Source organism: Accipiter gentilis, chromosome 1 (assembly GCF_929443795.1).
Source record: "Accipiter gentilis chromosome 1, bAccGen1.1, whole genome shotgun sequence".
In the NCBI taxonomy this organism is placed as follows: Eukaryota; Metazoa; Chordata; class Aves; order Accipitriformes; family Accipitridae; genus Astur; species Astur gentilis.
Genome location: NC_064880.1, coordinates 25,956,331 through 25,974,383, shown reverse-complemented (window position 1 = coordinate 25,974,383; position 18,053 = coordinate 25,956,331). Strand labels below are relative to the sequence as shown.

At 50.0% G+C, this 18,053-nt stretch overlaps 1 protein-coding gene across 6 annotated transcripts in view; it reads left to right on the top strand.

The window, feature by feature from the left end:
• NRP2 (neuropilin 2) overlaps positions 1–17,711 on the top strand; it is a 90,945-nt gene extending 73,234 nt beyond the window's left edge. For 2 of the 6 annotated variants that reach the window (XM_049807816.1, XM_049807806.1), the window contains exons 16-17: positions 13,491–13,559; positions 14,231–17,711. In XM_049807816.1, coding sequence (XP_049663773.1) covers positions 13,491–13,559; positions 14,231–14,484 — 323 coding nt within the window. In that variant the 3' untranslated portion in view covers positions 14,485–17,711. Of the gene's footprint in view, positions 1–3,031; positions 5,958–13,490; positions 13,560–14,179 lie in introns of those variants that run through there. The other 4 variants (XM_049807796.1, XM_049807786.1, XM_049807833.1 and 1 more) reach the window with 2 other exon arrangements.
• Positions 17,712–18,053: the final 342 nt, after the last annotated feature.

Sequence of the window (18,053 nt, the reverse complement as noted above, 5' to 3'; positions counted from 1 at the left end):
CCAGTAAAAACAGAGCAGATAACATCAGCGCTGTGTGCTGAGTGGATGGGCAGCTATATTTAGTGGCTGACAGTGTAAGGAAGAACAATCATTAATGTTGGGAATTGGCTTCGTTAGGGCTTAGAGACAACTGAGTGTGATTCCTTAATGACTTCAGTTGCTAAATGAACTCTCCAGACTTCTGCTATCTCCTCAGCAGGGCTGCAAGGTGCGGAAACAGGGGCTGAGGAGGGGCTCTGCACCACCCCTCATACTTGCAGCCCTGGCTGCTGCATGGGGACATCTGGAGCGGGTCAGAGCCAAGCAGAAGTTGTACTGAACCTGCAGCTGCCTCGAGGTCCCCCAGGCATCCCTCCCACAAGTGGGATCATCTGGGGTCCATCACACTGCTTCCCTCCATCTCCAGGCAGGCATAGGGCAGAGGTGTGTGCGGAGGGGGCTCCTCTATGGCCAGACCCCCCGCTTTGTATTCCCAGCCCTGCGCCAGGCAATGTACAGCCATCGGGAGGCTATGCAAACCCTCCTTCCCTCTGTTTTTCAGAGGGGAGCGCTGCTCACCTGCAAGCTCAGGAGCTGTCAGCATCCCTGACGCCTGCCCCCCTCTCCCCACCCCAGTTTCCACCAGCGGGGCCCAGTGCATATCGGTGGTGTGAGAGGCTGTTCGCCTGTAAACCTCTCGCTGGAGCAAGGCGCTGTGTAAGCAGAGGCTGTCACCGAGCGTAAACACAAGTGGCCTCTGCACAGCAAGCAGACCTGCGATCTTCCCGGGGGTCAGGCCCGCGCCCCGGTGCTGTCAGGCACAGGCAAAGTGTTGCTGATCCATTGGGGATGGCGGTGGGCCGCATGCGGGTCTGAAGCAGCTTGGCCAGCTGGATCTGCGGTGAGATACAGCAACGGGCTATCCGTGAAGCTCAGGGCGGTGTCGAACAGGCTCACCCCGGTGGGGGGCTGGTGGCGGTCCCCGCGGGGTGTCCCACACTGCCACCCCCTGTGCAGTGCAGCGCTCAGGGAGGCTCAGGGATGTGCTGCTTTCGTTCCCCCGCACCCGGGTGGCCGGTGAAGGTAGAGAAGGAGGTCGGAGGGCTGCCTGCTCCGTGCCTTTGCCACCCCCAACACACAGCCCAGCCTGTACTCCCCTTCCCCAGGCGCCATCAGGGGGCAGGAGGGACGGGGCCACCCCCATTCCTGGCGGCAAGGGGTGGCTGGGGTGAGATGCGGCGAGGGCGGCGTATCTGGCAGGTAAATTTCTCCCGAGACATCCGAATTTCTTGCCTACAATGACAAATATGTGGGTGGTTCCCAGCCTCCTGCTCTGTAAAAGCAGGGTTTGTCTTGCCTGTGTGGCTTTTCTTCTTCCTTTTGAGGTTTTTTTTTTGCTGTAGCTATGCATCTGGGTGCAGTGTTCATTCTTATTTTTACTCCCTGTGCCTGGGTTTTAGGGGATGGGGAAGGGAGGAAAGCCTTGTGACTGGCGGAGGAACCATCATTTTGCCTCATCTTCTGTGCCACCAGCAGCAGAAAAGCCGTCACCATCCCAAATTTGCCAGCGAGTGGCTCAGCTGGTAGGGCATTGTTTGGAGGGGAAGGCGGAGGCCATGCTGAGAGATGCCCTTGCTGCTAGCAAAGTCGGGTGCATCCTGCACAGTTTTGTTTTTTCCCCTTGGCATCCTCCGAGCCTACTCAGGAAACCAAGCTGGCGTATGGTTAGCGCAGAGCTCAACAATATGCTGACACCAACCCACAAGAGCCCCCAAAATTCTGCTTGCCAGCACCTAACAAGGGGGCTGCCCCCTGCCAGTGGGCCGGGGGCAAGAGAAGAGGGCAAGCAGAGTTGGGGAGGGGTCGATGTGTCCAGCAGAAGAGCAAATCCTTTGGAGAGTTTCCCCAGGGACTTTGGCCCCCTTGAAGTAGCCAGTAAATAAACATGGTGCAAAAGTGCATCTCTCCCAAGTTATTTACAGCTCAACCCTGCAAGCAGAGTTGGCGAAGTGGGAGCAGCGTGTGCAGGTGGAATAGCGCAGAGCCAGTCTCGGCCGTGGGCGTGAGCACAGGCACCAGCGTTCCTTTCCTCGGTGCCTGCCGGAGGCGCGTGTGCGTGCATGCTTCTGCGGACTGGCAATGAGGTCCTACGCGCGTCTGATCACCAGATGTGCGCCGAGCTGTCCCAGGATGACCTGGGAAGGGAGAGCAGCGCTTTGCAGCCATGCCCTGCAACATGCTGCAGCTGCAAGCATAGGAAGGTTAACCGTTGCTGGGCTGAGCATGGGTGCTGCCTGCCCTTGAATTCAAGGGAAGCAGGTGCTTTTCCAGCCCTCCCTAGATGTGTTTGCGTTATCAGCATGAATTCATAGTCCTGGCTTGCTTAAGCTGCAGAGAGCATGAGTTTCTTATGTGACTGTTGGGTTGAATTTCGCAGCCTGTGCCATGTAAATAATCGTTACTGTCCTTTCTTGCTTTAAAAAATAATAAGGAAATCTGTAAATCTGTGAATGGGGCACCTCGTGAGACCAGATCTGTGTGCAGCGCACTTTCAGAGAGAGCTCTTCTTCTCTGTCTTTTCCATAAGAACGACAAATGTTTCTCCCTGTAATTTCTTTCCCAGTCTCCTGTGGTAACTTCCTTGGCCATATGAGATTACGCTTTTCCTCCAATTAGGAACGTGATGTGTTTTGTCACTGCTTGACAACATCTGCCATGTGGAGACAAAACCAGGCGGCTGATCTGGAGAAGGACAAAAAAAAAGAGGGGAAAAAAACATTTGTTGATGCCAGAAATAACAGTAATAATAGCGTGCATATGGAATTTGTATTGCAATCCAGGCAGCCTGATTAATTAAAAGGGAAGAAAAAGGCCCTTGAATATGTGGGCTCAGCAAACACTAGGCTGTGCTCCCCACCAGGAGCACGCGCCGTATCCAGAGGCGGCCCTGGGACCTCATGTTACTCGGTGCTGTACTCTTGAAAGCATGTGTTTCTTTTTGTGCGTCTGCATGCCTCCCACCTAGCAACCCTGTTCTGTGTCTCCTCCCCAGGGGCAACCCTCCTGCCAGGGACCGAGCCCACAGTGGACACGGTGTCAGTGCAGCCCATCCCAGCCTACTGGTATTACGTTATTGCCGCCGGAGGTGCTGTTGTGGTGCTGGTCTCCGTCGCGCTGGCCCTTGTGCTCCACTACCACCGGTTCCGCTATGCGGCCAAGAAGAGCGATCACTCCATCACCTACAAAACCTCCCACTATGCCAACGGCGCCCCTGTGGCCGTGGAGCCCACCCTAACCATAAAACTAGAGCAAGACCCCAGCTCACGCTGCTGAGAGCCGAACAGGAACAAGAGAGCAAACAAAACACAAAACAGACAGACAGACAGAAACTAAGACTTCAAATACGTTGCCTCAGTTTTGCACTTTTTTCCTTACCTAGCATACATGTGAACTCTTATTAGACATCTCCGTCCCTTCTCCATTCCCCAGCCCTCCCCGAATCTTTTACAAACTCTAAACTAATGCTGCATCTTGGATCGCCAGAAGAGACACACCGCCCCTTCACTTCAGAAGTGAACTCTCCCTTTCGATTACTTTTCGAGGACTCTTGGGGTGTCGGGTGGGGTTTTTTTGTTGTGTTTGTTTGTTTGGGGAATATTTTTCTGTTGGTAGGCTTGTTTGGTTTGGGTTTTTTTCTCTGCCCAGTAGGCAACCTGCAAGGAAACTTGATGGTGAGCCTGGAAGCTTGTGTGTGCGGCTCGTGCGCGTGTGTGCTAAATCTATGTATGCGAGTGTGCATGGGAGAGCGCGCGTCTGACTGACTGAATGTATATTTAGAAACAGCCCCTTTTTCATTTGCTTGTTGTTGCTTCTACTTGCACAGGGAATGCTTCCCCCCCCCTCCCTTCCCGCCTCCCCTCCGGAAGGTCTGGGACACGTTTATGGTAAATACCCTGATTTGTTTACTTGGGGAAGAGAGCAATGCTTTTTTGTTGCCTTATCTAGCTTTGGCTGGGTTTCTTGTTTGATAGCGTTAATGTCTCGGGTGCAAAATGAGAAGAAGAGGCCAGGCTGGACAGTAGGAATGTCCACCTCACATGGCTAGAAGAATCCAGAGAGGTTCATAGACATCCAAAAAGTAAGATCTCTCCATCTTATTCTTTCTGCAGCCAACATGATAACACAGCCATTGTTTGGAAGTGGGGGAGGGGGGGACCCTCCTCTTCCCCCACCTGCAAGTGAATCTATTTAAAGTTGCCTTATATCAGAGAAGTTCATAATGAATGTTTTGTTTGTATTTGTTAAAGCCAGCCTTAGGGTAACACATAGACTTCAGGAGGTCTAAGGTGGATGCTAAATACTGTAGTTTCTTGAGAATTTAAGGTTTATTTATTTTGTAAGTATCCTCGCTCTGGGTGCTGATGCTTTTACTTTTACACGGGGAAGGGGGAGAGGGCTCCTCCTTGTCTTTCTGCTAGAAATGTTCAAGGAACAAGTATAATTCCCCTTTCTGGGTTTTGGGTTTGGTTTTTTTCCTCTGCCCAATTCATAGCTGCTGAATCATAAGGATTGCCAGTTGACTTTCTAGAATGTCAATTAGTTTTGTGTTTGCTGATGTTCGGCTTCTTAAAGCATCAGTAACATCTAGCAAGCAAAGCCTAGCAGGCGCACCTGGAGGGCCCAGCTATTGCTGCTGTTTTAACCAGGGAGGTGAGATGGAGCCTCCAACATGCCTCCGACTGTTGAATGGCCCAGCGTATTGTAGTGGAAATGCCTTATATAAATTACTGAATGATGACATGCAAAAGTGGTTTGAATCGTTAACTCTAATCTGTTTGCAGGCAAAAAAAGTACCTCCAGTGAGCAAGGTTCTCCATCTTGTTTGTGTTCATTTGTGACAAGTGATCAGATTCCCTCCCCCCTCCTAAACTTGCTAGTGCTCCTCACCCCTCCTTTGCCCATGAATATTGCATAAAATGAATCAAGACGAGCAGCTCTCTTAACTTCCCTGCAGTCTTGAACTTCCTTTTGGTCTGGGGAAAAAGTGGAAACACGAACGGTGCTGTGCGTACATGGTATTGGCCCCTATTGCAGCGGAGCCCTCTCCACAAGGGGTCTCTGTTGATGGGGGTGTCGCTATCCCCTCCCTCCCTGCCTTTATTCATGCAGCCTGTTTCAGCCCCTCATGCTGTTTACTTAACAGATTTCAGCGGGAGCCCCTCAGCTGCAGCAGCAAGTATCTAAAACATGCAGGGAACGCAGAAAACCCCAGGGTGATTTGGCATGGTGAGCACGTTAGGGGGTGGTGGGCCCTCGGGGCAGCATCCCACCGGAGCCTGGCTCCTGGCAACTTTTTGAGGGTGGCAGAGATGTGCCTGTCCCGGCAGAGATGTGCCTGTCCCAGCAGAGCTGGAAGGGACCTGGGGGAGCTCTTTCTCACCTTACCGGTGATGCCGCCTAGAAGCCCCTGGAGAGGGGCTTCCAGGGCCGGGGTGCTTTCATCATGAGCCTCCTTGTTACACAGCACTGGTGTTGCGGTGCATACGGTTTGTGATGTGAAATCCCATCCCCTCTCAGCCAGCTGCAAATTAAAGCCGATGTGAAATATTGGCATGCGCTTGCTGCATTTTCAGGTCAGCCCAAGCCATGTCAGCAGATGATACCGTCACGTTTCCAAAGTCAGTTTGATCTCCCTAGGTCAGACAATCCCCTCGCTCGACCAGGTTCACCTCCATGGACTTAGCAAGTGCACATCGGTGTGTCAGAGAGGAGAATGTGGCACCCTGTCTTTCAAACCAAAATCACCAAAGACAAAACAGAACGTCACTTCGAGATTTTTATTCCCAGTTCTCCCCCGCTCCTCGAGCCCTGACATCCCCAGCGTTGCCCAGTTGCCTGTGTGTGAAAAATATCTTGTGGAGATTTGAAAATCTTTGAAGATGTATTGTGTGGAATGTAATAAAATGATGATATTTTTATACAAATATCTGGGGTTTTTCTTCCTTCTTCTTTCTTTGCTAACGAGAACACTGTTGGTTGAAATGAAGCGGTGTTTCAAAACTCCATGTTTTCTTTTGGAGCATCAGGGACATCTCCTTTAGCAAAGTGAAGCTCCTGTTCCTGCTGCGTGCAGACCTAGCTCCCCGGCAGTGCAGCTGGTGTGCGCACCCTGCCTCAACTGCACTCAGGATTGGACCATTAGTAGCAGCTTTTAGATCCATTACATCTGTACCAGTCCTTAGTGGGAGTTTTGGGCGGCTGGACTGACACTTGGGATTGTGTGGGGATTTTGCTAACACTGCTTAAGTGCTAAATTGCTCAATGTGATTATGCAGAATTTCTCTGGCCGGGGCCCCTGGAGGCAGGACATCCGACTTCCCAGGGCCCTGGGGGCCAGCTCAGCTGCCAGCTCAGCTGAGCTGCACACTCTGTCCCCTAGCGCAACGAAAACCGGGTAAGCCATTACCAAAATTAATAATGAAAATGGCAATGCATTCCGTGAAATCCTTGCTGGGCCTCTGGATGTTGGGCTGCATAGGAGAGCTGCACGGGAGTGGCCCAGGTGCCACGGCACCAAGGGTTTGGAGAGCTGTGTGTCCCCTGCCTTCCCTCCGCCTGAGTCCTCCCAGCTTGTTACAGGGATCTCTGCTGCAGCATTTCTCCTTCCCATCTTCTCTAGGTCCACCTTTCACACCTTCAAAGGAGTCAGCAGCATCACATTTCATGTGAAATATATTTTGCTGCCAGTTTGAGAGGTTTTTCTTCCCCTCCTGCATTTATTTTCCTTCTATCACACTCTTTATCTTGGCATACAGCTCAGCTTTGCAATGAAACTTCCTGGCTTTACTAGGAATTCAGGCGATCAACAAAAAAATAATTCAAATGTGATCCCTCGCTTTGGCTGTTCAAACACAAGCAAAGCTGAGGACCCGTGCCGGGGGTTTTTTTGGCTTTTTTTTTTTTTTTTCCTCTAATTGTACAGCAAAGCCCATACACTTGTAATTTGCATTTTGTACACTTCAGTGACTGTCCAAGCAAAATTCAAAACAAATATGCACATGTGAAAAACAGGGAGGGAGACACTGGCTGATGGCTTCCCAACAAGGAAGAAAAAAATTCTGTTAAGTAAACGGACAAAAAGGGAGGAATTGTTCAGGGTTTAATTATTCTGTATAGGCACCGCAGCCAGATTGACCGGAGAGTTGGGTGCTGCTCAGGCTGCAGCACATCATGGGGAAGAAAGCAGCTAAAATTAGCACACTTTGTTTAAGAAAATAGATAAACTTAGTGTGATTTGGATGCAACCTCATCTGCAGGTAACTTCAGGAGTTTAAGAGTCTATTTAAAAAAGGGGATAAACTTTTTGGGGTAGCAGTAGGGGCTCCATATTTCAGGAAGTGGCATGACAGGTGGAAGTCTGATGTGTCCTGTGTACCACGAGGAGGGTCCACATGTGGCTTCCCTGGTTTTATGCAGGGTGATGGTGTCGGTCTTTTTATCTCTGCAGTTGCTGCCATGTTGTAGGGAAAGCAACTCCGTGCGGCTGGTGGGAGAGGGCCCATGGGCCGTCTGTGTAAGCGATGGGGCAAAGCCGGTGGCAAACAGGAGTGCAAAAGGGGGAGCGACGGCCTGGCAAATTAAAGGGTGCCGTGGGAAGGGCTGTGCTGTGACTTGCCTGGGCAATGTCAGCGTGCCCGAGATGGACGGTCACCGAGGAGCAGGCTGCAAAGCACAGTGCTCACTCACCCAGCCCAGAGACTGGACGTGGAGCCAGGTCTGCCTGGGCAAGTGCCCGCAAGATGGCACTTGGTGCAGGGAACCCAGGGCTGTAAGGGCAAGGTTGGCTTTTTCCTGGGCAGGGTTGAAATGCCTCTGCTGGTGAATGCAATGGAATAAGGTAGAAATCAAATTGTGCACAGGGCTGTGTTGAGATTTTTGCCCCTCTAGAAACCCTGTGAAAACCTGCTGACTTTATTGGGGCCGGCCCCAGCTCACCCCGTGTCAGGGCAGCAGTGAGGCGCGCAGACACCAGGCGAGGGCCCCGAGGCGAGCTTGGACAGCCTCTTGGCTTTCCGCCACAGCTCCTCCATCAGTGGCTTTGCCGGCTCTTAGCAGCAGTGACTGCCAGTTTGAGGAATAGTGTCGTTAGCCGTCGCCACTGTAAAACAAACAGCAACAACGGGGAGGGAGATAAACATATCAGGATGCCGCAGAGCTGCCAGCTTCTCCCCCAGCTCCAAGCCCTTGCGCGACAGCGACAGACTGGCAGCGCTGCCCTTGTGCTGAGGAACTGCTCAGTTTGGGACTGGAGAGCTCCAGCACGGAGCGCCGAACCCGAACGGCGGCTCCTTACCCAGGTAGTCCAGCGCTAAGAGAGAGGGAGAGGAAAACCACACCATATAATGCCACTGTAATGCCGTGCGCACGCACGCACGCCGCCGCCACCACTGTTTCCCTGGCCTGGTGCCGGCGCTGAGGAGAGGTGCAAAAGCAGGACATGCTGGGGAAAGGGTCAGGCTGCGATGGGGGACGTGGCTGCTGCAGGGAAGGTTTGGCAGGGTCCCTACTTTGGGCAGCCACCTTGGCCATTTGCCACGCGTGCGGCGAGGGCAGGGTGCCACGTGCCAGAGGGCAGCGCCGGCGCTGGAAGTAGCTGCCTGCCTCAGCCTGGCTTCACATCTCTGAGCGCTTTCGGTGGGAGTCTTCACCTGCCCAGCCACGCTTCCCCATCTTCTCTGCAGGCGGGAGGCCCAAGGAACGCAAGAAGCTCCTCGGTGCCCCCCAGTTTGAAGCTGGTGCCGCAGTGTGCACCATGCACTGCTGCCAGGCAGCCCCAAGGCAATCTGAGGATAAGGTCCAGGGGTTCCCGTGCTGCAGAGGGCGGCCGGGCGAGGGGAGAGGCTGCTTGTTCGCTTTCTTTAATGCTCAGCTGTAGCCAAAGCACTGTTTTAATTTGAAATCTGGCAGGGATTTAGCCCTTTTGTAAACTGAAGTCATTGTGTGTTTCTGGAGGAGTGGGGAAGAGAGAAGTGAGGCCGATTTTCGGCTGGAAATAGAGCGGTGGGGGATTCAGAGGGAGTGTTTCTGCCTGGTGCCTGTGCTGCTGCTTTGAGAAGTGCTTCCCCGTTCACATTCACCCAGGGTGGGAGGTGTCGCTCCCCTAGCCCCCGGGGCTCCCAGTCGAAGGAGCAGCGCTGCGCCGCTGCCGCCGCCAAACGGAGCGGTGTCAAGGCGAGGCCATGGCGGCTGCTCTGCTATGTCAAAACAAAATGATGTGTGTTGGAGTCGTGCTATTGCTGCAGAGAGAAAAGGGCTGGGAATGAGCAAAGGGAGAAAAGCGAGGATGAGAGCAGAGCTGGAGTGCTGCCTCTCTGCCAAGGCTGGGGAGCAGTAGTTTCTGACCCCGTTTCTCTGGGTTTAGCTGGATTTAATGTTTCAGGCCCTCGTGGGCCCTGTTTGGCGGCAGAGCAGCTGTGCACCCCCGGTACTCCCCTTGCCAGTCAGGGTAGCATCAGCCGAGATGGATGTTGTAGCAGCAGAAGAGAGAGGTGAGCCCATAGGAGGGCACTTGCTGTTTTCAGGCAAGTGAGCAGCACACGGTTGTTTCCCCACTGTGGAAAGGACCAGAGGGCAGCCAGCTACCCCTCTTTTGTACCAGCAGGCACAGCCACAGATGTTACTGGGCAGTGAAAGACAGCAGCAGGTAGCAGAGCCCACAAGCCACCATCACCTGGTGCATCCCCGTCAGCCCCAGAGCCCACGGGCCCCTGTGGGAAGTGGGGAGCAGGTCACCGGGAGTGCATCCCAGGCGTTCTCCAGGCCAGACTCCCCTGTGCCAGAGAGGCTGCGGGCAGGCAACAAAAAGGGCTGGAAATTGCTGCAAATTTGATATATAATTTGGGAAAGGCACATCCTGCCGAGGGGCTCATTTTGTTCACCTAGAGAGAGAGCCCGAGGGGCCACCATCTGCAAATGGCTGTGTGTAGAGAGATGCACGGTGACAGAGCATCCCCAGTGCCCTGGGAAGGAGGGACCCAGCAGGAGGCAGCACTCGGCGCCTGGACTTACACCAGACAAAGTCAGTTGAGAAAGAAACAGCAATTTTTTTCTCGATGGTGGTCATTTGCCTTGGAGGAATGTGTCTAGGTTCCAGCCATTGAGACTGGGCAGTGCTGGTAACCCCATGCAGGCAGGCTGGTGTTGAGCATGTGCGGTGATGGGAAATGTATGCCAGTCCATATGATATACCGGCCTCAGCTTTGCAGAGGTGAGCTGCCTTGGGCAGGTTTGGAGAGCTTTCCTGCAAGAGGCACATACATGTCTGTGGTAGGACACTGGAGAACCTCGTCTGCTCTTGTGCCTCCCTCGTCCACCCTGGCAAGGCATATCGAGCACATGTCACCCCCCCTTCCCGTAACCCCTTCTCTGGCCCAATCTCTCCCGCCCCTGCTACTATTTTAAAACAGATGTACATTAAAGCTCCTTAATCTCTGGAAATACTAATTCTCTCCTGCTCTCCCTCCATGTGAGTTCATACGAATGTGGTACTTAAGTCGCTCCTTGTCTTTGATTAGAATCTCATCTTTCTTTTTCAGGTCCCATAAATTAGCCTTTTAGCTGGCAGTGCTCTCAGATCCAACAGATAACAGCCTTTTCTCGGCATCTGGCCGTTTCCAACAGCATCACTAACATCATCTCTTGGGTATGACCGGCTAGGTGCTCACAGCCATCATTTAGCACACACGCTTTAAAAAGGGCCTTTCACTCAGGAGAAAGTATTCCTCATGTTTAAATACAGTTTCCCCTAACTTTCTTGCATACCCTTCTCCAGCATATTTTTTTTCCTTTTAAAAGGCAAAAAGTCAATTGTGCCTGAAAGCTGCCCTTTAAGGAAGCAGCTCTCCACAGCACAGGGCAATGCATGTTTCTCCCATTCTGCCCAGCAGCTTGCAGGGCTTTTCTGAGGACCGCTTTCCAAGGGGGTCACTTCCCATGGCCTGCTCCACTTGTGACAATATTGCTGAGACTTGTCACAACGGAGCCTAACTGATGACAAATAGCAGGCTAGTTTCTGTGACAGGAAATCATCTCTGCTAGGAGCTGAACTGAGACCACCAGCTTCAATTCCCACAGACAGCCACACAGCCAGAGCTGGTTCTGTTAATGACTCGAGAAACCCCAGTATGGAAAAAGAAACATCGAGTTACATTTTTCCAAAGCCGGCTTAGAGCCCTGCGCGACAGCATACAGTCTGATAGCAATGAAATGGTGTGCGGGGAACAGAAGAATGAGGGCCTATCATGGGCCTGAGGAGGAAGGAGAATGGGCGAGGAGGAAGATATCATTAAAGCGGCACTTGGAGTCATATTAGCGTGGGGAATTGGGAAAATTGCTAGAAGAGTAAATAGATTTTGGGCTGGGCTTTTTGAATAAATGTTCTCTCTTTTCAAGTTTTCCCAGCGCTCCTTCCTTTCAGGCTGCAAGAACTAGTGTTCTTTTCAAAGTGTTGATTAACCGATACTTTGTTTTTTCTGGCTTTTCCCTCAAGGCTACCCTGGGAAATAAAAAAGCACCAAATTGCTAGCTTGTTCTCACACAAAATTTAGAGGAGCTACAATACAGAAAGGCAAAAGACTTCTAAGAGCCTTTCCCCTCACGTGGGCTCCTTGGGCGGACCGTGGTCCAATTTCAAACTTTGCTCGTGTTCGAGCAACCTACAGTTTCCATAGGGTTGTGTGGGTGACACGGATGGCAAATTTCACTGCTTGTCTTCTGACAGAGGACTAGCAAAGCAGACGTCTCCACGTGTGAACTGTATTGCAAGCTATTTTTCCACATGTTCGGCTCTAAATGTTTGCAAGAGGCCCTCAGGCAGTTCTCCCAGCCCTAAGATGTTGCCATCTGGGCCTGTCAGTTCTGGAAGTGTTGAGAAATCATGTGAACTCGCTTCTAAAGTGAGGATTTACAGAAGATGGTGTGCACCTATGTTTCTTCAACAAGCTACCAGCAGCCTCGAGTCAGCTTAATTACCTGGCTCACTAGACACAGAGCTCATTATCAGGAGGGGAGAGTGTTGGGGTTTGTGTGTTCTGTTGCCAGGTTCGCTTGAAAATTCAAAGAAATCCCTTAATCTTTTGAGTGCAGAGGGCAAAAGACAATTCTGCCCAAAGAATGGGTGTTTGGGAAGGTATCATTAGTACCATCACAAAGGATCACTGCAGGCAGGTGTAAGGTAGGGTTGGGGCAGCATGATGTTCAGCAGAGCCCCCTGCTCTGGAAGTGAACCTTGAAACGTCGCTGGCAGGGATTGCCTGATACCATTGCCTGGGATAGCAAAAAAATTGATTTGACAATTCAGGAGGCCTTTTCAAGTCCTAAATCTCTGTGCAAATGGGCACAAATATTCATTTATAAGGTTTTTGAATAATTTCTTCGTACATAGCTTTTTAGGCACAAGTTACATTCTTTGGTTTTGGGTGTTCATAAGTAACCTCTTTAAACTCTTCTTGCCATTTTTGCACAAGACGCAAAGTAGCCTTGGTTTTCAACCACAAATATTTCAAAGGTGTGACTTTACTGCTTTCTAGTAGTCCCTGATTTTCTGCATTCCTGATCATTTTGAGGTGTCTTCTCAGTTGAGTAACCCAAGTTACAGTCAGCTTTGAAAAATCTAAGCAGATTGAAATGAAAGGGCATTTTCGTTTGGAAAACTGAAAAAGAGCCATAGTAACTGTATGTAGAGATAATGCTAGGAAGACTGCACAGGAAAATAACTTAGTTCTGCTCAGATTACAGCATGTGCATTTGGTTACTAGTGCTTGATCTGAGCTGAACAATAAAAAGAAATGTCACCACTAAAAGGAATTTGGATCAGAGAAATGTTAACATAAATGCCTAGATATGGACACCCATTTCCCACTCTCTCCATTTCAACCAGCTTTTGCATTAAAACATACAATGATGGTATATGACTTCCTCAAATTACCATGAATTTATCTGAAACCCAAACAGAAACTGGGTCATTGAATCTCTGTGTCCAGTAAGATGTATGGAAAAAGATGAAAAATAGAGTGTGCTAAATGGATCTAACATTAGTGGCAAGTAATGATAGGCACTAAGATCCTATTCAAAGTTGTAAGAATAATACCCATGAACATGTTAATAGTGAATTATGGTAATTATGCAGGCACCAATGACAATATTTTAGTGCTATTCAAATTATCTGGTTTCTTTGCTTTCGCTCAGTCTCTTTTCTTCTTAAAAGCTAGTCATTTGGTGGCCATGAAATGTAATGTAGTGGGAAGATCCTGTTCTCTCAAGTGTGCAAGAGTCTTCATTGACTTTGGCCAAAGGAAGAAGAGGAAGAGTTCTTCCTCCTTCAATGAGGAAGAGCCTTGCAGTAGTTTAACTATTGCTTTCTTCTGGCCGGTCTCGCAATCCAGTGACCAGTGGCAATAATGCCCGCAAAAGGCCTCTTTAAACAAACAGTGCTTCCCATTTTGTTGTTCTAGTGAACTTCCCAAGAATGGAGGATGACTTTCTGACCTCTGAGCAAGACTTTGAAGACAACGATGATCCAGGTTGGTACCCAAATGCCACATGGGCAATTTATCTGGAGAAGCTTGTGTTTCAGTATCAAATGCCACAATTACTCACAAACCTCAGCTTTAGTGGGTGTTAGAAGCTTAGAACACGCTTAAGAATGTACACTGAAGTGGTGGCTTAGTGTCTGGATGAAGACATTAATTTTCTTTTCTTGTTTTCCTTTTTCAACAGCCAGCAATCTTGCAAAGTCAATATATTGTATTTGTGTTAGGACAAGTGGAACTGATCTTTCAAGCATTAATTGCTGCTTGCATGGCATTTTGACTTGTAAATGGAGAAAATTAAGTCTGGGAGCTCTGACAGATTGTCTCCACAGTTTTGAACCCAATGGCACTTGAAGGGCCAGAGTTTCAGTGGGTGTAAAATGCTAGCATGCTATTTACATAGCCTGAGATATAAAAGTGAATTAGGGTGCCTAACTTTCTTGGTAGTTTGGTGCTTTGCATTACTTCTAGACCTGGGTTAGCAAATACCACTGAGATATACCCATGGTGGTGCTTATACTCTTGTAAGGCCATCACAACTCCAAGTAAGAAATGCATAAAGGTGGGGGGGGGAAGTGATCCCTGGATAATAAGTGCCCATTCCACTGCAGATTACTTTGGATCGGATAGGAACGACACACTGTTCTCTACTAACTCTCCAGGAACCCCGAAGCTAGACAAAGAAAAAAGCTGGCTCTACACCCTGGACCCCATCCTGGTGACTATCATAGCGATGAGCTCCCTTGGCGTCCTCCTCGGGGCCATCTGCGCTGGTCTGCTCCTCTACTGCACATGCTCATACGCTGGGCTGTCCTCACGGAGCTCCACCACACTGGAGAACTACAACTTCGAGCTGTATGACGGCATCAAGCACAAGGTCAAGATGAACCACCAGAAGTGCTGCTCGGAGGCCTGATGGGTGCCCTGGGGATCACCCTCGGTGTTGCACCCGGTGAGGTGGGCTGGCGGGGGGTTACATTTTTTGCTGTTTTCTATGGGAACTGAATGCCATAACGGGGAACGAGGGGTGTGGGAGGAGCAAGGGGAGGCGCTGCTCCTGCCGCCAGGTCCCACCAGTGAGTCACGGTCCGCCAGGACCGAGCGGGCTTTCCCGCAAACTGGACTGTGCCGGGCGAGGAGGGACCAAGACCCTTGTTTGTTGGTTCATCTTCATTTTCTGCTGATGCGAGTGTCTGGGACGTGGTGAGGGAGACTGGTTTACCTTTTGGATGTGAGAAACTGAATGTTGATTGTTATTTCCCACCTCCTTTCTCTGGTGAGCCTCTGAGAAGGCTGAGGGATTTCTTCAGCCACCCTGTCTTTGGAAATAACACACACACACACACACACACACACACACACAGATGGAGACCTGGTCCATTTTAGACCCCATCCAGATATCGTTTTAGCTGTAGGGATTTGTGCACTTCACACTAAGTCCAGGAAGCTACAGTTTCCAGTCCTGAAAATGGAAGTATGTTGTTACCTTCAACTTTTCTTCTCCTGGTAGGGGGGAAAGGTGGTATACTGGCTTTAGTGTCGATGGTAACAACAGCCCTTTCTGAAATCATTAAGAAATAAAATAGAAAGGAAACCCTATGTGTAGAAGCACCTCTTTGAGAGAAGCTGAAGAGCCTTAAAGTGATTTGTGAATAAGAGCCATTTATTAAATCCAGATCTTGGATTGCAACAGCTGAGGCCTTCATCAGGAAGGCCTTTCTTTGAATCTCCCACCCCTCTTGATCCTGCCCTTTTTCTTTTTCTTTTTGCTATAATGAGAAAATTGCAGCAAACAAAAGATAGAGCCTGTCAAGCTGCCGGCGCTCAGGCGACGGCTTTGGAAAGGGGGCTTCGCTCGGGGTTTGACTTGAGGCACAGTGCCGAGGCCTCTCGGAAGTGCCAGGGAGGGAAGATGAACAGGGAAGGAGGCTGGAGCCATGCCCACGGCTCCGGGAGCCCGGCTGCGGCACCCGCCGGCCCCCCTCGCCTTCATGGTGCTCCCCTTCTCTCTGGAGCTGGGGGGCACGAGCTGGTGCCGTCCGCACCGCTGGACCAAACGGCTGCCGCCGTATCCCCTTCGGAGCAAAGCTGCGCTGCTCCTGATCAGTAGCAAAACCCAGAAGTTTTATTTATGAGCTGTGTTTTGTTTTACTTTGAACAAGTGCCTTAGAAGAAGTATTTTTCCTCCATCTGATGATCAGTGCTGTATCAGACAACAAGTGAGGCCTTCGTCCTTCCCCGGCAAAAACACTTTTCTTCACCGCTCTCTACCAGGTAGAGCCCGGCTGAAGAAGTCTGGTCCTTCTACTTTCAAGTGGTCTGGCTACATTGTCTGGCAGCTGATAACTCTCCACTTAGCACTGTGCCGTGGGAGAGGAGTGTTATGAAAACAGTTTAATGGAGAAAAAGAGTTCAAATGCTGGGCCCCAAACCAATGCCTTCATTTCCAATTCGGTACAGACAGATCACCCTTATCAGCTTGCACATATATAAGCGAGAAACCTTTCCAGCATGTTGAGTTTGCTTTCCAGGGGCTCTTTGGAAATACCTGACATGTCCTGATTTTACATTTTGCCTAGCAAATAGTTTGGGTTGAGGATGGATTTTTTTTTTTCCTCGCTAACCGCAGAGCACCGAAGGTGCGATGTGCTGTGAAGCTCAGTTTGCAGAGCCCCTGCAAACACATCCTGTGGGAGGGCAGGTGTTTGGGGAGACGAGCAACATCTGGAGAGGAGATGAGCACGGACAGTGCCACAGCTGCTCCTCCGTGCTGTGGGAATAGGAACATTTGTCTTGTGTTTCATGAAGAGCTCCATCAGACAGCAAGTTTTTAGGAAAAAAATCCATCTTCTCCACTGTAAGAAAGACACATGTGTTACTGGGGAAGTAGATATCAGCAGCTGTGTCATCAAAACATCCACGGTTCGTACACGCACACGCAGAGACGCGCACACGCAAAGACCTTCATTTTTTTAATTCACGCTGTGCACCCAACAGAAACAGCAGTAAATGTGTCTCAGATTCCCCTTTCGAATCACCTTATTTCTTTTGGCGTTCTTCGTGGACAAATTCCACAGGGGTGTTACTTTACTGTACAAAAGAAACAGGCAGTAAGAGGAAATGTACCAGACCATTTCAAAGCTGGATTGCTGCTGCTTGATGATTTTATCCCCTTCAAACCACAGGAGAGGGGAAGGATGAATGGAAAAGGACCATACAGTAGAAAAGTCGACATAGGCAAACCATAGGTGAAAATATATAATTAAAAAGGTGACGTTATGGTGTCTCGTAGACGTACAGAGAGAAGAGTTCGTATATACATATATTCAGAAATAGTGTGTTTGCACACGCACGTGAATTCTCTGTATGTATTGTGTATGTGACTTCTTATTCCGTGGGACTGACTTTTGTTAATATATCTCTTGATCTGGGGCAGGAGAGTACTGCTGATCTTGGCACTAACTTGGCATGGGCCCAGCGAAGCGTCTGCCCTGCGTGTCCCACTTGCCCCTTCCAGACGGGGCAGGGCCCACACGCATGCGCTTGCTGGGCGGGAGCAGGCCAATAATGCTGCAAAGCCGATACCTCACTTACCTCTGCTGGGTGCTTTACTGTTCTTCTACGGAAAACTGTGTTTGATTGTAACTTCAACAGGGAAAAAAAAAAAAAAAGTCGTCAGTGCATTCAATTCTTTGCATCCTCCTCTGCAAATAGGTTAGGTTTGCTGATCGCAATTCCCTCTGTGAAATTCAGAAAAGAAAAAAAAATAAGAAATCGGTGTTAATGCCTTTGCTGAAATGGGCTGTTGCCTCCACACCCTTCCCGTGGCGAGGACGTGTTGCTAACGGGCGGGCTGCAGTGCTGGGTTATTTAATTTTGTGGGAAGGTGTGGGGGGTGAGCATGGGCAATCAAACCATTAAGAAATTATATGCAGAAATGGAACTTCTCCAAGGTTTGCAGTTCAAGGTGTTTGACCGTTCACTGGCTGAGCCAGGACTTATGGACTTAAAGAGCTTTTACTGTGATTCTTCGGTGTAAAAAAAAAAAAAAACCAAACAAACAAAAAAAATCAGACTGTGTTTATATGATTTGTATAAAAACCTTTTAAAATTACTATTTAATAAACATTATGGTAGAGATTATGTTTCAGTGGCTTTTTTATTGATGGAAGAGCAGCAACAAGGAAACCGAACTGAGAGGGCTATTGGTGGCCAGAAACCCCAGGGAAACCGAGGCACAGCTGGAGACGCACGGGGCCATGCCCACCACACTCCTTTGCTGCATGCTGCCCATCCCTTTGGGTCACCTCGGGCTGCCTGTCACCCCGAGGTGACGCAGGGCTTTAATGCAGGCCCTGTGCACACGTGTCCTCCTGCTCAGACACATCTCTCCTCCCAGATCCAGGGCCGGCTGGAAGCTGCTCTGCCCCAAAAGCGACACCTGAACACAAACCCAAAAGCAGACACAGGTCCCTTCCTGCCACC